At 44.4% G+C, this 18415-nt stretch overlaps 1 protein-coding gene across 2 annotated transcripts; it reads right to left on the bottom strand.

Moving 5' to 3' along the window:
• Window positions 1-1619: 1619 nt before the first annotated feature.
• Window positions 1620-18176, bottom strand: wdr19 (WD repeat domain 19). 2 transcript variants are annotated; one of them, XM_017461586.3, is made up of 36 exons: window positions 18041-18176; window positions 17585-17676; window positions 17391-17456; window positions 17164-17295; window positions 16858-16973; window positions 16563-16678; window positions 16365-16445; window positions 15612-15724; window positions 15174-15347; window positions 14996-15066; window positions 14694-14866; window positions 13112-13226; window positions 12912-13018; window positions 12617-12739; window positions 12368-12517; window positions 12057-12204; window positions 11305-11512; window positions 11030-11189; window positions 10451-10561; window positions 10220-10329; window positions 10041-10098; window positions 9820-9966; window positions 9642-9724; window positions 9446-9529; window positions 9228-9374; window positions 8897-9021; window positions 8105-8214; window positions 7917-7985; window positions 7363-7440; window positions 6316-6412; window positions 5506-5630; window positions 5286-5367; window positions 4960-5110; window positions 3577-3700; window positions 2377-2453; window positions 1620-1847 (listed from the first exon to the last, which is right to left on the bottom strand). In XM_017461586.3, exons 1-36 carry the CDS (start codon window positions 18044-18046, stop codon window positions 1733-1735), a joined length of 4044 nt encoding a protein of 1347 aa, XP_017317075.1. In that variant the 5' UTR covers window positions 18047-18176; the 3' UTR covers window positions 1620-1732. The 2 variants fall into 2 exon arrangements, with proteins under 2 accessions (XP_017317075.1, XP_017317077.1); XM_017461588.3 differs by lacking the exons at window positions 1620-1847; window positions 2377-2453; window positions 3577-3700 and adding an exon at window positions 3728-3935.
• Between the last annotated feature and the right edge of the window lie 239 nt (window positions 18177-18415).

Below are 18415 nucleotides of genomic sequence, written 5' to 3'. Positions count from 1 at the left end.
AATTCATTATTTTCCTCAAAATTCTACAAACAATACCGCATGATGACAACGTGAAGGAAGTTTGTTTGAAATCTTTGCAGATTTATTAAAAATAAAAAACAAACAAAAAAAAGCACATTCACGCTGTATTCACAGCCTTTTCCATGACACTCGAAATCGAGCTCGGGTGCGTCCTGATCATCCCTGAGATGTTTCTACAACTTGACCGGAGTCCACCTGTGGTAAATTCAGTTGATTGGACGTGATTTGGACACACACACCTGTCTATATAAGGTCCCACAGTTAACAATGCATGTCAGAGCACAAACCAAGCCATGAAGTCCAAGGAACTGTCTGTGGACCTCCGAGACAGGATTGTATGGAGGCACAGATCTGAGGAAGGGTACAGAAACATTTCTGCAGCATTGAAGGTCCCAATGAGCACAGTGGCCTCCATCATCCGTAAATGGAAGAAGTCTGGAACCGGCAGGACTCTTCGTAGAGCTGGCCGCCCGGCTGAACTGAGCGATTAGCGGAGAAGGGTCTTAGTCGGAGAGGTGACCGAAAACTGATTGTCACTCTGACAGAGCTCCAGCGTGTCTCTGTGGAGAGAGAACCTTCCAGAAGAACAACCGTCTCTGCAGCACTCCACCAATCAGGCATGTATGGTAGAGTGGCCAGATGGAAGCCACTCCTCAGTAAAAGGCACATGACAGCCTGCCTGGAGTTTGCCAAAAGGCACCTGAAGGACTCACAGATCATGATCAAAACAAAGATTGAACTCTTTGGCCTGAATGGCAAGCGTCATGTCTGGAGGAAACCAGTTACCACTCATCACCTGTCCAATACCATCCCTACAGTGAAGCATGGTGGTGGCAGCATCACGCTGTGGGGATGTTTTTCAGCAGCAGGAACTGGGAGACTAGTCAGGATCGAGGGAAATATAAATGCAGCAATGTACAGAGACATCCTTGATGAAGACCTGCTCCAGAGCGCTCTGGACCTCAGACTGGAGCGAAGCTTCATCTTCCAATAGGACAACGATCCTAAGCACGCAACAAAGGAGTGTCTACAGGACGACTCCTGAGTGTGAGTGTCCTTGAGTGACCCAGCCAGAGCCCAGACTTGAGAGATCCTGAGAGATCTGAAAATGGCTGTGCACCGACGCTCCCCATCCGACCTGATGGAGCTCGAGATCCTGCAAAGAAGAATGGGAGAAACTGCCCAGAAATAGGTGTGCCAAGCTTGTAGCATCAATCTCAAAAAGACTTGAGGCTGTAATCGGTGCCAAAGCTGCTTCAACAAAGTACTGAGCAAAGGCTGTGAGTACTTATCTACATGTGCTTTTTTAATAAATTTGCAAAGATTTCAAACAAACTTCCTTCACGTTGTCATCATGCGGTGTTGTTTGTAGAATTTCGAGGAAAATAATGAACTGAATCTATTTTGGAATAACGCTGCGACATAACAAAATGCGGAGAAAGTGAAGCGCTGTGAATACTTTCCGGATGCACTGTGACTGTAGATATGCAAGTGAGTGTGTGTGTGTGTGTGTGTGTGTGTGTGTGTGTGTGTGCACTTTTCGCTTAAAAAAAAATTTTATATATATATATATATATATATATATATATATATATATATATATAAATAAACGCTAGTAAGGATAAAAATGGATTAGTAAGACGTGTGTGCGTGCGTGCGTGCGTACGTGTGTGCGTGTGTGTGTGAGAGTGTGAGTGTGTGTGTGTGTGTGTTAGGGCTCATGCTGGTCCTGCTGCAGATATTTGGAGCAGTCGGAAATCTTCTCCAGCTGACTCGTGCTCACGCTCTCAGAGCACATAGGACACATCGATTCGGTCTCCAACAGCCTGTAGCACACACACACACACACACACACACACAAACACACACACACACACACACACACACACACACACACAGAGGTCAAAATGTCACTGCTAAACATATCTTACTGGAAACATCTTAAATGTAGGCACATTTATCTGCTATATCATTGAATTAAACACTCAGGCGCTGTGCTGTTACGGAGAAACAATCAACACTGGGATGGTGTGACGCGGCCTGATGTGACGCGGAGTTGCCGTTACCACCCCGAATCGTTCTATTCCTCTCACAGCACAGCAAGTTACCAACGACGATCATTTATTAAAGAAACATCAGTTTTTTATCCGTTTATAGCTACATGTTAAGTCAACGTAGGCCCGCCTATGAAGTCACACGGCATCATATTCGTGTCACGTTCGTGTGAACGGAGCTTCAAAGACGGCGCTCGCGTTTGAATTTACCGCACGTTTACACTTTACATACACTGTAGGTCGTTCGCGTAGAATATTTTGAGCTGTTGGGCGGATGGATGAGAGAGGTGATGGGACGTACTGTGTGAACTGAGAGTACAGAGCAGGAAAGTTGCAGTGTGGACACACGCACCAGTCGTCCTTCACCATGTGGCGACCCTGAGAGAGAGAGAGAGAGAGAGAGAGAGAGAGAGAGAGAGAGAGAGAGAGAGAGAGAAGACAACAATAACCAAAAAAAAAAAAGCGAAAGCAAAACTGATGATCAGAAGACACCTAGTCGAGAGGACCCGGCAACCTAAAGGGCCAAACGTACTAGTGGGCAAAAGAAACCTAACGTGCGAAAAAGCAAACTACTCAGTGATGGCGAACGAAAAAGCAAAAGCAAACAGCCGGGAGGACACGAGCTGGCAAAGAGCGAACACACTGTGGGCGCAGAAGCAAAGGACTGCGTGAAAGCGATCTAGCGGGTGAAAGTAACCGGACTTTCAACAGCATATCAGTGAGTGAACGCAAAGTGAGCGAAAGCAATCCTGCAGGTCGAAAGAAAACTAACCTGCGAATTCAAGTTAACAAGAAAAAGCGAACTAAATTGAAAATAGTGAGGGAAAGCAAACTTTTTTTTTTTTTAAATCGATCGAAAGTAACCCAACCTGCGAAAGCAATCTAGTAATCGGAAAAAGCAAAAGCAAACTAGCAAATGAAGGCAAACTAACCTGCGAAAGCAAAAAAAAGTGAGCGACAGCAAATTAGTAATCGAAAGCAGATTAACACGCCGAAGCCACGAACGCAAACAACTGACTGAAAGCCGACTAATCTGCGAAAGCGAAAGCACACAAATGAGCGAAAGCAATCCAGCAAGCAAAGGTAACCTAACCTGCGAAAGCAAGCAAACAAACAAAGAACGGCAACCTGGCAAGTGAGAGCGTACTACTGCGCAAAATCAGAACGAACTTGAAAGTGAAAGCAAACGAACGTGTGAAAGCAGCGAGTAGGAAAACCCAAGTGCGCAAAAGAAAGCGAGCGAGAGAAAGCAAGCGAGCAGACTAAACTGTGAAAGCAAACTCGAGAGCAACTCTGCGGAACCACATTCGAAGCGAAAGCGAGCGAAAGCAAGCTTAAAATTGAAAGCGACCGTCTGAGCGAAAGCAAACTTGAGAGTCAACTTTAAGATACAGCTGATAGATTTTCAGCTATACGTTTGTCACACATAAACCCACACGTAAAACGGCTTGTTTGTTTGTTTGTTTGTTTGTTTGTTTGTTTGTTAAACCCGAGTGCGTACCGTAGCGATGCAGTAGGGCAGGTTGTTCTTGCAGCCAGGGCAGAGCAGCTCACACTCAGGCAGGCTGAAGCCACAGTACGGACATGGAGAGCTCTCTTCCTCCACCTCAGACGTGTCCGGCCGACTTAACACACACACACACACACACACACACACACACACACACACACACACACACACACAGAAAGTCAGACCTATCAATAGAACGTCTTCATTCTCTTATTCTAGCACTATTACCCGAGGTGCAGGTGGATTTCTGAATATCTGCTGAACTTTTCACAACCTGCTGTGCCCTACACCACGAGCTGGAGACAGCGCTACTTATCAATCTGCATAGGTCCGTAGGGTCTTTGCTGTCCCTGCCGAACATGATAGGGGAGTTTAATGGGAGTTAAAATTGTGCCAGACATATTAAATCTAGAAATAACGTGTTGTAACTAATATTATAAACACCGAAGGTGAAATTTGCGGCCAATAACTAATCGTACGGCATCAATACAACCGAGAGACGGCATTCTGTAGTGAAATATTTATATACAAGTAAAGCATCACGCAGTTCTAGAAGCAAATAAAAGGGTACCAGGGAAAACAAACAAACAAATAAATAAATAAAACCCGTAAGCAGAAATCACAGAAAAGGCGTCAGTAAACACAGCGGAAGTCTGAAGAGTGGAAAGCAAAACAGCGAGCAAAAGCAAACGAGAAAAAGCAAATCTAGAAATTGGAGGCAAACTCACCTGCGAAAGCAGGAGATCATGAGAAAGCAAGCGAGTGAAAGCGAGGTAGTGTGCGAAAACAAACTAACCTGCTGAAAAAGAACACCAGCGAAAGCAAACTGAAATGCGAAAGCAGGATAGCAAGCAAAAGGAAATGAGCGAAAACAGACTAACCTGCGAAAGCAGAATCGCAAGCGAAAGACAATGAGTGAAAGCGAGCAAACCTGCGAAAGCAGAATAGCAACCGAAAGGAAATGAGCGAAAACAGACTAACCTGCGAAAGCAGAATAGCAAGCGAAAGACAATGAGTGAAAGCGAGCAAACCTGCGAAAGCAGAATAGCAAGCTTAAGGAAATGAGCGAAAACAGACTAACCTGCGAAAGCAGAATAGCAAGCGAAAGACAATGAGTGAAAGCGAGCAAACCTGCGAAAGCAGAATAGCAAGCTTAAGGAAATGAGCGAAAACAGACTAACCTGCGAAAGCAGAATAGCAAGCGAAAGACAATGAGTGAAAGCGAGCAAACCTGCGAAAGCAGAATAGCAAGCGAAAGGAAATTAGCAAAAGCAAACAAACCTGCAAAAGCAGAATGGCAAGCAAACAAAACTGAGCGAAAGCATAGTCACCTGCGAAAGCAGAACCGTGTGTGTGTGTGTGTGTGTGTCTTACCGGACCATGGCCTCAATCTTCTTCTTGTATTTGGGGTCGACCTGGCTGCGGTACTCGGGCCTCATCAGCATCGCTGCAAAGCTGAAAGCGGAATTTTTTAATCCGGCACGATGGCACTCAATGACCGCTGACGTCAGGATGGGAACGACGTCTGAAACACACACACACACACACACACACACACACACACACACACACACAGTTCCAGAGACTGTCGAACCTATAGACACACTGACGTTGTTCTGGCAGCAGCCTTACTTTAATCTGTCACCCATCTGCATGACTGTGTGTGCGTGTGTGTGTGCGTGTGAGAGAGACAGACTCACGTGTACAGAATTTGCTGATGTTGTTGGACACTCGGATCAGCATGCGTGCTCCCTTCAGATGGTCTCCTCTCTTCACGTGTATCTGACAAACGTATGACATTTCTGCTCATCACATTAACCACCAGCACACAACCGCACAGATGAAAGACTGGGTGTTGAAAATATCTCATCAGCTGTGTGTGTGTGTGTGTGTGTGTGTGTGTGTGTGTGTGTGCGTTACCTTCACCAGTATGTAGCTGTGTAGTATCATCAGGTTGGTGACCATCTCAGCTGGGATCTTAATATTATTATTCTGAAGTTCAATGTACATACTGAACAGGACGTCATGGGCGTTCCTGTAGTTACCTACCACACACACACACACACACACACACACACACACACACACGGGGTGGACAAATCAGTACCATAAGCAGATTGAATATCTGGACTGTTAGATGTATTTATTTGAACAGATTATTATTTTAACATATGTTTAAGTATTTTTAAGGTGGTCTGATGCACATCAACGCCGTAGCTACAGCCTGAGCTACGTGTAGAAAACGTCGCACAAAGCCGTTCATCTTACCACGCCCTCTCACCTCACTTTAAACACACTGAGAGGAAAGAAAGACGCTAGCTAACGCACCTACAGCCTTTGAAATGCCCGAAAGCCTGTATCGCTGGACGTACGATTGGAAATCTTTCACTGAACCATATCGTGTGCGCAGATGATCTCATGGTCTTTAGTCCTAGTAGTGCTGGTCTTCAGCAGCTCCTCGATTTATGTTCCGTGTACCGCAAGGCGACGCCGCGTGACGTACACGCGGGCTGACGTACAGATGGAGCGAAGATGGCTAACTATAGGATAGCAAGCTTAGCTTAGCTTAGCTTAGAGAGACTTCAAGTAGCTTATAATGATGCGATGAGAATGTTATTCAAGAAACCTAGATTGCATATATATATATATATAATTTTTTTATTTTATTTTTACGCATTCTCTTCTATTTTAATCGGACCCTGAGTCTGGAATAAATATTTTGTCACACACCTGCTGTCTGCTCCTCTCTGGCGATGATGATGGCCGTCCTTACGCTCTCCCTGTAGAGTTTGAGCGCCATGTACAGCCGGAATAGATACTTAGCGTCCTAGGAAAGAAAGGCAGGAGTCACACACAAACAATCAGCCAATCATCTGCGCACACACACACACACACACACACACACACACACACACAGAGCAGCTGTCTAGCCCAATCATACGGTACACAAACACTAAACTACTCCTACGTACAGCCAAACAACACACTGGTGTCAGTGTTGTTTTGTCTCAAAACGCTAGTGTTTACGTTTAGTTCCTGCTCTCACTACGACCTCGGCTGATTTAATAAAACGCTCATCAATTTGAACTAGAATGAACTCAAACAGGAACTAGCGAATCATAGGACTAAGCTATGGGGTACGAGCTATAATATACGTGTAACATGGAGCAGGTGAAACACACCCACACACACACACACACACACACACACACACACATTGGCTTGTGCTGTTTCAGCACAGCGGTGTTCTACTCACAGAGAGAGACTACATGCAGAAAGCGACAGAAGCAAAACAAAACAAAGATGACATGAATGAGAGTTATTACAAAATGAACAAGAACACAATATGAACAGTTCGGCTAAACATGCTAACATACTGCAGCTAGCAAGGAAGTGGCTAGAAAGACGGGCGTGTGTCTGATCTCAGCGTCCTAGGGTTCTTTCAGCACGATGTGCTATCTTAATGTCACAGCTAAGGGGTCATCAGAACACCTTAAAACATTATATATTTATAATAGGATCTTGGAAGCATAGGGGGAAATATGGACCGGTAAACAACGCTAGACGTCTGGGAATATAGGGACCTCGGAACACTGGAAGCTGGGAAAATAACTGCTGCATTTCATATCCTGCTAGCTTCTACGGTACTTCGTGTTAGCCACATAGCATTTTTGGTGGAATTATCCATAACTGTTTTTTTTGTTTATTTATTTATTTCAAAAAAGGCACATTGTAATGAAAAGTTATTGAATATTAGTCACTAATCGTGTGTTTTACCTTCGGTATACCGTCACTCTCTCCCATGAGGTAATCGATCAGCTGATTGCTCAGAGCCTGGTCTTTAGCTTCTCCAATCTGTGAACATACACAAGTTCTAACAACACGCAAGTCGCAGTCAGTCAATCAAACAACGCGATTAGATCTACTGCTATTCCCAAAGCTTGGTTGTAAAGTTTCCTGTCAGGAGTCGTCTCGAGGAGCGTTAGCACTCGGACGTTTTTCCTTCAGTGGGAAAGTCTTTAGATGGATGTGGTTTCTCGGGGACATCCCGAGTCTTTTTTCACTTTGAAAGAAATGTTGTTCCCCAAACACTGAACGTAAGGATGAACGGGTAAAGAGTATGACGTGTCGTTCTTTAATAAAACCAAAAATTTCGAAATCATTAGCTTCGAGACGAATTCGGGAACTTCCTGTTGTGTTTATAACTCTCACGTCTGTATCCTAGACTAGAACTGCGGGACGTTTAAAACTAAGGTGAAATTCGACCGGGTATGCGTTCTTCGCTTCGTTGTAATACCTTTCACCACCACCGACGTCAGTCATGTCCTTACCGTCTCAATCGCCATTTCTATAGCCACGTTATCGTCAGTGTTGGGACACTTCAGAAAGTGTTTCAGCGCCTGAGGGGAAAGAAAGAAAAAAATGAAAAAGAAGATTAGAGATTCCTCTGAATGCAATAAAGCCTGAAAAACAAGAGTCAAGAGGGACGGAATGACGAGGACAGCGAGAGCACACTCACCCTGCTGTACTGGCCACACTTCCGGAAAAACTTCCCAGCCAGCAGGTGCTTCTTTTCTCCCTCGAAATAAAGCGCTATGCTCTGGTAGTCCTCCGTACTGGCCTCGGAGCCTGGCGACGACACACACGCGCACAACACGGTTCAAGACAGACTGCTTGATGCGTCTGGTGTTTGTCTTTATCGGATAGATGGACAGAACAGACGAATGAGCGGACGGGCCGAGAGACAGAGAGAGAGAGAGCGACACCGACTGGTGGACGGACAGATGGGTATAATGACAGGCAGGTTCATAAGACAGACAGAAAGATGGACAGCCCAGATGGACGAGAAGACAAGACAGACAGAAATATGGACAGACGGGGGAAAAGACAGCTGGTCAGGCAGCCGGACGGACGAACACGATAAAAGACCCATGCTGCGTCCAAATTCGCCTACAATCCGTCCTCAATAGTACCCAAGATTAGAATTAGTGCGTCCTAAATTGTAGTATATTGAAACGAGTGTCCCAAAGGTACCCGGATGTTCTACTATTCCTGGTAGTAATATTACCCACAACTCCTTGCAGGAGGGAAGGAGAGAGGGAGGGAGGAGACTTGTGACAGTTTGCGTCGCCGAATTCAACCTGCAAATACGGTCGGACGAGTACGTGTTTTAGAGACGTGTAAAGGAAATGTCCGTTACACGACGTGTTAGTGTAAGCAGGCGAATTGGAACACAGGACCGGTGGTGGTGTTTTATTTCCCCCCCTCGTGTGAACCGCTAAACCGGACCAGGAGCCGAGCGTGACCTCACCGATGATGTCAGCATACACCTCCATCTGGTTGTGCTGCTGGGCGAGCTGGAAGGCCTCGTCGCTGCAGTGCGACATCACCAGGAACTGGATGGCTGAGCCGTAATCGCTCAGACGCAGGAAAAACCTGCAGGCCATACAGATGTTAATGGGATCGAACTTACATCTGTTCCGTTCGTCCTCAGGAAGTGCTCAACTTCGAGGTGGGAGAATTCACACACACACACACACACACACACACACACACACATTCACAAGCTCATTCACACCTAGGGGCAATCTAGAGCTAATTGATTCGTTTAAGTGCAAATGTTATTAATACGTCTCTCAGACCTGGCCACCATCTTGGCGCCGTCGACGGACTGGGTTTCCCGCACGATCCGGACCGCTTCCTCTGGATTATTAAGATGCTCCAAGAGGATCCGGATCACGCTGTCCCAATCCCGGGCGCTCTCGTAGGCCATCGCGGCCTCTTTGTATCTACACACACACACGATAAGAAGTTTTAGACAACGAATTTATTTTCTGAAGAGCGTAATTGATGCACATACTTTCCGTCGGCCTCCTTGGCCTTAGCGTACTGCAGGTGAATTTTGGGAGAGCTCACATGGGGCAGCAGCTCTCCAACCTTTGCCCTGAAACGCAGAGGTCAAAAGTTCACACGACCCCAGAAAATACGACTTCGGCCATTAACGGTTGTAAATACTGTACGTGTGCATGTCCTAGCCAGGTCGTGTTATTTTCTACCAGTTCTTGCAGCGAATGTAGACAGAAGCTGCCTTGTCATAGTACTGGCCTTTCTCGTACAGCTGTGCCGCCTCAGAATATTGCTGCGGGGAAAATTAAACCCAGAAAAGAAAGTCAGAGCTATAACAGCACGTCCTGGAGTGTTTTATACTCTTATACCACATACACACACACCCACCTTCATGCTCTCCAAGATGGCGCCGCACTCTTTCTTCAGCGTTTTGCTCGGGTGTTTGATGGCTTGGTTGGCTCCTCTGCGGATGTCTCCCATCCTGATGGACATGCGGGCCACTCCAGCCAAACAACTCTCGTCATGCTCCTGGAACTACACACACACACACACAATGTTTTAACTCTCTATAGGATTTCAGCATTGGAAATACTAGAAAATGCTCTTACCTTGTTGTCCCCAGTGATGCCTTTCTCATAGTGAGCCAGGGCGTTTGTGTAATCTCCACTAAATAACCAAAAACACCAGCACAATGAAAAACGATGAACTACCGGAGTCCTACAGCATGCGTGGCGAGTTTTTATAAACGTTTAATGTAACTGCTGCATTTATACAAGGAAAAGCTTACACAAACTCCAGCTGGATGGCGTATTCCTTAGATATAAAAGGGATTTCATCAGGATTTAGCCTCTTAGCTAGCTGCAAAGCGCTGTCCCAATGTTGCAGGTCCCTCCTCATCTACACACACACACACACACACACACAGTTCAACCACACCATTATAGCAGTATTATATATGCTTTGAAATGCCACTTAGTTTGTATGTGTGTGTGGGTGTGTGTGTGTGTGCTCGAGAGACCTCCAGTGCTGCCATCGGATACGAGGAAGCCAGGTAAAGGTCTTGAGCTTGGTTGTAGTCGTTGCAGAACATTGCCAGATGTCCAGCCAGCAGATTCTGATCCTCTATTCCCTAAGAACAAGAGAACATTACTTATAAAAATGAGGCGTGACCTGTGTGTGTCAGACCGAATGAAGGAGGCGTGGCCTGTGTGTGTCAGACCTAATGAAGGAGGCGTGGCCTATGTTTCGTCAGATCTAATGATGTAGGCGTGGCCTTTAGTTGTCATACTTAATAAAGTAGGTGTGGCCTCTGTGACTGTCAGACCTAATAAAGTAGGAGTGGCCTCTGTGACTGTCAGACCTAATGAAGGAGGTGTGGCAACTGTGTCTGTTAGACCTAATGAAGGAGGTGTGGCCTCTGTGTCTGTCAGACCTAATGAAGGAGGTGTGGCCTCTGTGTTTGTCAGAGTTAATGAAGTAGGTGTGGCCTTTATTTGTCATACCTAATAAAGTAGGTGTGGCCTGTGTCTGTCAGACCTAATGAAGGAGGCATGGCCTCTGTGTCTGTCAGTGAAAGAGGCGTGGCCCCTATACACACCTTGATGTCCTCCAGTGACATCACCATGCCCACATCGCCCATGCTTCGATACACTCTGATGGCCAACTCCACCTCCATGTGATGGAGACACGCCCTGCCCAGCTCCGCCCAGGCCTCGGTCCTGCCCAGAGCTGAACACAAAGACCACGCCGCTGAGAACCTGCGCGCACACACACCAAAAAATTCTAAATATTTCCTTGGAGGCAATAAGTAATATAAATAAAAGTGTGTGTGTGTGTGTGTGTGTGTGTGTGTGTGTGTGTGTGTGTGTGTACTTCTTGATCTTGATGGCTTGCTGCAGCTGGGACTGGAGCTGCTCTTTGCTGCTGCTCGTCTGTGTGCTGTTAAGGAAAGAGTGTGTGCTCAGAAGTACGCTGCTTGTCTTGCCGCTCTGCGTCTGGCACGTCAGTTCGCCGTTATACAACAGCAAGGGCTTGTGGGAAAACGGCAGTTTGGTGGCACCCGCCAGAATCACCTTCGAACCTGAGAGAGACGGGGATATTCGTTTTACATTAGCGCAGTGTAAACAAACAAACAAACAAACAAACAGATACAGTTTTCTCTAGAATTATTGGCACCCTTCGTGATCATGTGCAAAAACGATCGCAAAACAATAAACATTACACACAATATTTCAAAAGTTTATTTCCACTCGGAAACTATTTATCTTTGTTCTAACGAAAATAATTCGCATTAGAACTCCTTTTTAGTAGTATTTTCTCTTAGTAATATACGTGCCAAAATTATTGGCGCCCCAAGAATGACTTTTAAATGAATGCAAACATTCATTTGCTCTCAGTCCATACTGTCTGAACTCTGCTGTTGCATTTAACAATGCCCTGCTGTCACTGTGTAATGATACGAGGTCGCATACATACGGAAAATCCCTTTGTAACAGTATATTTCAGCCCAAAACATGGTTACCTTTACCAGGAGGTTAGGAACACTAGAACATGCTCATGGACTGTGAGCTAAAATTCATGAATAAGTAAATGAACTGATTTAGAGTTGGGGGATTTGTCTCGACCCTGTATGGTGTCCTTGTGGAAGGCGTAAGTGTACACTTTGTCCTCGTCGAACGCCACAAAAACGGCCTTATCGCTGACCGAGTTTTCCCACAGTACACCCGTTATGGTGGAGGAGAAGTCGGGGATCTCGAACAGCGAGCCGTCCACCTGCACGTCATGTCAGAAACCCAAAAAAAACACACCAGCAGCATGTTAGAATATTCGCAGCTAAAGGTAAAGGAGAGGAGGACAATCCTTACTAATTTGTTAAGAGTGGGAGAACAGGAAACTGTGTGTGTGTGTGTGTGTGTGTGGGTGTAAGTGTGTTTACCGGAGAGTAAAGGAATCCGTCGCTCTCGTCATCGATGAAGACGAGCCTGGTTCCGTTGGGGTCGGGGAAAATCTTGCGCACGGCCACTTGGTGGCGATACTCGTTCACGCTCTGCCAGTCCTCGATGTAGAAACACTGAATCAGACCAGTCTAGAGAGAGAGAGAGAGAACACTCAGTGCAGCTTGCATGTGTATTCATGTGTGTGTGTGTGTGTGTGTGTGTGTTTGTGTGTGTGTGAGATGTCCTACATCCGTTCCGTAGAACAGAAACTCCGTGGATAGTGCGTGGCTGAGGATGCGATATTTCTGGTCAGGATCTGGGAAGAGCTTCGTCTGTCTGTCCTCCTGAACGTCCTGGTCTTCACCTTCAATCTACACACACACACACACACACACACACATTTGTCCTTTGTTCATATTTTCTAGAGACCCTCCTGCATCAGTACTCTGCCGTAAACGGGTATAAAATTGTGATTACACCCAAAACTGAAATGAATCGCTGTGGTCGAATAAATCACATCAGTCACGTCTCATACGCTCGTACCATATGTAGCTGGACCTTTCCCTCGAACAGAGCCGCTGCGTAGTCACAGTTCAGACACAAACTAGCTACGGTGCCCAGATATTCAGTGTCCTTGAGACGTTCCACACCTACGCACACAATCACAATTTAAAGCACAATTTCGTAATTAACCGCTGAACTGCTTCCCGTTGTGTCACAATCGTACATCACACGCCACTCACCTCTGTCTCCCATCGAATAAAACCACGCCCGGTTGTTCATCCCTACAGCCAGGTGGTACGGTCCCACAGCAATAAAGTTAGGCTCCACCTCCACCGCAACGGTAACCGCAGCTTCCTGTGTGGACAGGAAACAGGAAGTGGCATATATATATATATATAAAACACAAATCCTGACAATCAAACAGAAGCTATTACATACAGTGTCCCCTCAAAAGCTACGCCCACAAAACATGCCCGAATATTACAGCGATCTTCCTCTGGGAGGAAAACATGATTAACAGGCAAGTTTTCTCCTAGTGCTCTTTTTTGTTTTTTTTAGGTTATTAGTTTACAATAAAATGACAATAGCTTGCCGCATGTTGGTCCATCTGAGCACATTTCTCTAAATACGACCCGAAATACCGTAAACACTGTGCATACTTCTATAACACCTTATAAAACCGACTCTGAAACGAGAAGTGCAACACAGACCTGATGAAATGCATAGTGTGGTAGCGTCACAACGTTCAGTCCAACAGTGCCCTCTGGTGGACGCACCAAGAGTCAAGCATTTGTTTTTAACTTTATAAACATTTAGCTTTGATATGTAATAAGTGTGTAAGTAAGCATGTTTTAGTATACCTAACATGTATTTCTGATATATTATATATATATATATATATATATATATATATATATATATATATATATATATATATATATATATATATATATATATATATATATATATATATCTCCAATGTCATTTTCATGTCTTTCCTGTATTAGGGATAAGATGATAAAGAATGTATAGATGATCTAGTAAACAACCCTAATAAACCAAACTTAACATAACCAAATAATATTTAAAGAAGTTTCATTAAAAAAAAAAGGTTTATCTACTAAACGTCAGCAACCGTGAGCTATTGACATATTGTTTGAAATTAGTAGAAGTGATGATGGCTAATGGCCTATAGATTTATATATTATATATAGTTTAAACAGTCTATACATGGTCTATAGAGTGTCTATACAGTTTATACATGGTGTACAGTTACTCTATATATAGTCTACGGGTACTCTATAGGTAGTCTATAGATACTCTATAGATAATCCATAGTGTATAGATAGTCCATAGTCTACAGGTAGTCTATATATAATCTACAGATAATCCATATTCTATAGTCCATAGGAAATCTTATAATAGTTTACATACTCTCTCATATATATATATATTAGTCTATTGGTATCTTTTGGTGTATACAGTCTATAGGCAGGTAATGTATAGTCTAAACATATATAGTATATAGCTAGCCTGCAGGTAGTCTTTAGATAGTATTTACATGGCCTTTAGCTACTCTATATACATACTATAGATAGTCTATAGATCGCAAATATATTATGTATAGGTAGTTTATAGTTAATCTTTAGATAGTATACACATAGCCTTTATTTACTCTATATGCAGTCGATAGATAGTACCATAGTCTAAAGGTCATCTGTGTATAGTGCATGGACATTCTAAGGTATTTGTGGAGTGACTATATACTACTAACAATATAATGTTGTTCATAAGAGAACTGTGTGTGTGTGTGTTGCTCACCCCCTCCACCTGATTGGCGACGGTGACCTCCAGCAGGGACGTGAGGTAAGCGATGCGTGTGCCGCAGCTGTGTCCGAGGATGGGCAGCTTGGTCAGATACACGTGCAGTCTGCCCTGCTGAGAGGACACAGCCAACAGCTGACCATCGTCCGTCCAACAGATCTGATCTAAGCCTGAGAGACAGGGACATACTCGCTAAACAACAATAACAACAAAACAAAATAAAAAGACTAATTCATGGGAAGCTGTGAAGTACAGAGCAACCATAACGAGCGTGCACATGAGAGCGTAAAAGCAGCCACCTTTAGTCTCCTCGTCCAGCGTGACGATGGCATCCATCTCCTTCAGATCAGTCAGGTCATGGATCTTTACACTGCACAGAGACCATACATACATTACTCGATACACACACACGCTGATACTGCAGCATACAGAACTCTACATAGATGCACACACACACACACACACACACACACACACCAGTTATCTCCACATGATGCAGCTTTGTTGAGAGCCTGAGTGATGGCGATGCTGCTCAAACTGTCTTTGTGATTATGAGCCTGGAAAAGTTCTTGTCCGATCTCGCGGATGTGCGTGGAGATCACCACGAAATAACCGTGCGAGAATCCGATCATTATATAACCATCACCATACCTGCCAGAGAGACAACACGAAACAGTGTGAGAGAGTTTGTAATCAACATCGGACTTCTTTTGCGTTTTACAGAATTTGTAGTTTAACCACGCCCACTCACATCTAGCCCCACCCACATGGCCCCACCCAAAACAAGATTACAGCAGTGTGTCATTATTGTTTCGATTAAAAGTTTTTAAAAATATACAATTTTGAAAGGACAATCACTCGATAAGAAGATGTGTGTGTGTGTGTGTGTATGCGTGTGTGGGTGTGTGTGTATACCAGCGGTAGGAGACGATGTTGCCGTAGCGCTCCTGGAAAGCCAGCTCGATGGGGTTATCCGGATCGTTCAGGTTAAACAGGAATAGAGTCGCCTTCCCCACCGCCACGCTCACCTAAAGGTCAGAGGTCAAGCAGTCATATGATGCCATGGTAACTATAAACTAGTCATATGATAACTATGATGTGATAAATGATTCAATCTGAATGAATCTGAGCCGAGTTTCCGAAATGCATTGTAAAGTTAATATCATCTTAAATGGCAAAGAGAGAGAGAGAGAGAGAGAGAGAGAGAGATCATTGTCATGCTAGTTCTGTCAAGACCTGTGTGCCGCAACGCTTTTGGGAAACTCGGCCCTGAAGGAGTCTGTACAAATCTGTACGAGTCTGAACGAATCTGAACAAATCCGTACAAGTCTGAACATGTTTCAAAGAGTCTGAACAAATCGGAACAAGTTTGAACGAATCTGAACGAATCCTAATGAATCTGAACGAATCTGAATGAATCCTAATGAATCTGAACAAATCTGAATGAATCTGAACGAATCCTAATGAATCTGAACGAATCTGAATGAATCCTAATGAATCTGAACGAATCCTAATGAATCTGAACAAATCTGAGCAAATCCGTACAAGTCTGAATGAATCTTAACGAATCATTTAAGTGAGCCAACTCACATGGCTTGAGTTCCTGAAATTACAGATATATCTCTACTGTGTGAGTGTGTGTGTGTGTGTGTGTGTGTGTTCAGCCACCGTGCTCTCTCCTGGTGACGATCTCTCATCCGTCTTCATCACAGAGAATTGAATGTCAGCTGGATCCGCTCGAACGGAGGTCTGAAGGACACAAACAGAGTGGAGGAGGACATTAGAACTTCTACTTTTGCTTCACAAACATAAACATAAACAAACAAACACACACACACACACACACACACACACACACACACCTACCTGTCGGATGGTGTCTCCTTCATGATTGCTGACTGTGATATTGTGATCCTCGCTGCCCAGAGCTAACAGGTTCTGAGAACTCCAGCAGCCACATGTGATCCTTTTAGTGTGTTTACCTACACACACACACACACACACACACACACACACACGTGAATGAATATAAACGAAACTGACAAATCTGAATTACTCATATAAGGACTCAAATGACTCGGGTCATTCAAATGAATTTTTCATCTCGTGTGAGTGTGTGTGTGTGTGTGTGTGTGTGTGTGTGTGTGTGATGTTTTTTTACCCAGCACTGGAATCTTGCGTGAGGTTTGCTGGTTGTAAATGAGCAGATTTCCTTTCGACGTCCCCACGGCCAACAGCGGCCCCGTTTTGGACCACAGCAGAAAAGACAGCTGATCTCTAATACACAATCAGGGACGACAATTACTCAACATTAACGAGACAGAAGAAGGCATGGCCTCTGTACCTGTCAGTCACACTGAAGGGGGTGCGGTCACTTAACGCACTCCATAATCGTACAGCGAATCTAATGAACAATTTCTTTCTTTCTTTCTTTCTTTACGAAAAGCACCAGCTTTGCACCACTCACACAGATCTCATGCCACTGTCCAGCTGTGACGTCTTGTTCACGTTGGCGTCCCACAGATGAACGGAAGAAGATTTTTCCGCAATGACGGCCAAAGTGTCTCCGTCTTTATCCCAGTCCAAAGAGATGCACCTCCTACACACACACACACACACACACACACACACAGCTGTTACCCAGGAGGATTTAGTCATCTTGTTTATGCAGATGTCACAGATGTGTCTGCTCACCCAGGGAGATTGATCTCGTTCATCTTCTGTCCATGGCGGTCGAAGATCTTCACCGAGTTGTCGGGTCTAAACGTTGGACAGACCAAAAACAACAACAACAACAACAACAACAACACACATTTCCTCTGTTTATTAAGCAGAAAATAAACTAATAAATAAACGTATACACGGAAATGAATCTGATCGAGTCGTACCCAGCAACAGCCAGATAATTCCCTAAAGATTTCTGCCATTTGTACTGCAAACATGATCCACTCCAGGCTTTTTCAGAAAGAGTGAAGACACGCTGAAAGAGAATGAATAATAATAATAATAATAATAATAATAATAATAATAGCATCAGTATTAGTAGTAAGAAGGAGAAAAACACACACAAGACCCTTATAGTCTCGCTGTAGGAACCAGTTCCACAGCTGCACACTAATACTATCCTACTTCATAGCTCGCTAGTATTCTCTAATAGCAGCTAAACCATTAAGCTAGCTGTGCATACTAATTAGTACGCTAGCCAGGATGCTCATTAGCTAACTAGCTCCGTTAGCTGAAGCTCCGAAAGCAACGCGTGAGGTAAAACAAACCCCGAACTTAACCACTTCCTTTGACTGCATGAATTAATACAGTTCGATTTAAACATAATTCGCGTTACAAACCTTCATTTTCTACAAACAACCAGCATAACAGAGCAGTTCCTCCTTCCCAGAATGCCTCGCTGCAACGCGTTTACGTCTCCCTTAGCGACCACCGGAAAACAGCCAATCAAAACTCGCAAAACATGGTTAGTCGGGAGCGCGCGACTCGCATCACTGTGTCGAGTGAGGCGGTTGAACGATGTTGTGATTTTCCAATCGGGGGAAACGGCTGTTCGTGCTAACCAATCACAGCAGAGTAGGCGGGATGGGTTTGGATTGTGTATATTGGAAAGCGATTGGTTTTTAATGTGGAACAGAATGGATTATAAACGTGGGGTTTAGAAAGATAAGTAAATAATAAATGGATAAAAAGGAGTCATTTAGAATTTATTTCAA

The sequence above is a fragment of the Ictalurus punctatus genome, chromosome 29, assembly GCF_001660625.3.
Source record: "Ictalurus punctatus breed USDA103 chromosome 29, Coco_2.0, whole genome shotgun sequence".
NCBI lineage: Eukaryota > Metazoa > Chordata > Actinopteri > Siluriformes > Ictaluridae > Ictalurus > Ictalurus punctatus.
Note: the sequence above shows the minus strand (reverse complement) of the source record. Positions and strands in the feature narration are given on the sequence as shown.

Coding starts and splice junctions, on each gene's coding strand:
- wdr19 (XM_017461586.3), bottom strand. Junction 15,348..15,611: donor AACATCGTCTCCTACCGCTG/GTATACACACAC, acceptor TCTCTCTGGCAG/GTATGGTGATGGTTATATAA. Junction 10,099..10,219: donor GCCATCCAGCTGGAGTTTGT/GTAAGCTTTTCC, acceptor TTGGTTATTTAG/TGGAGATTACACAAACGCCC.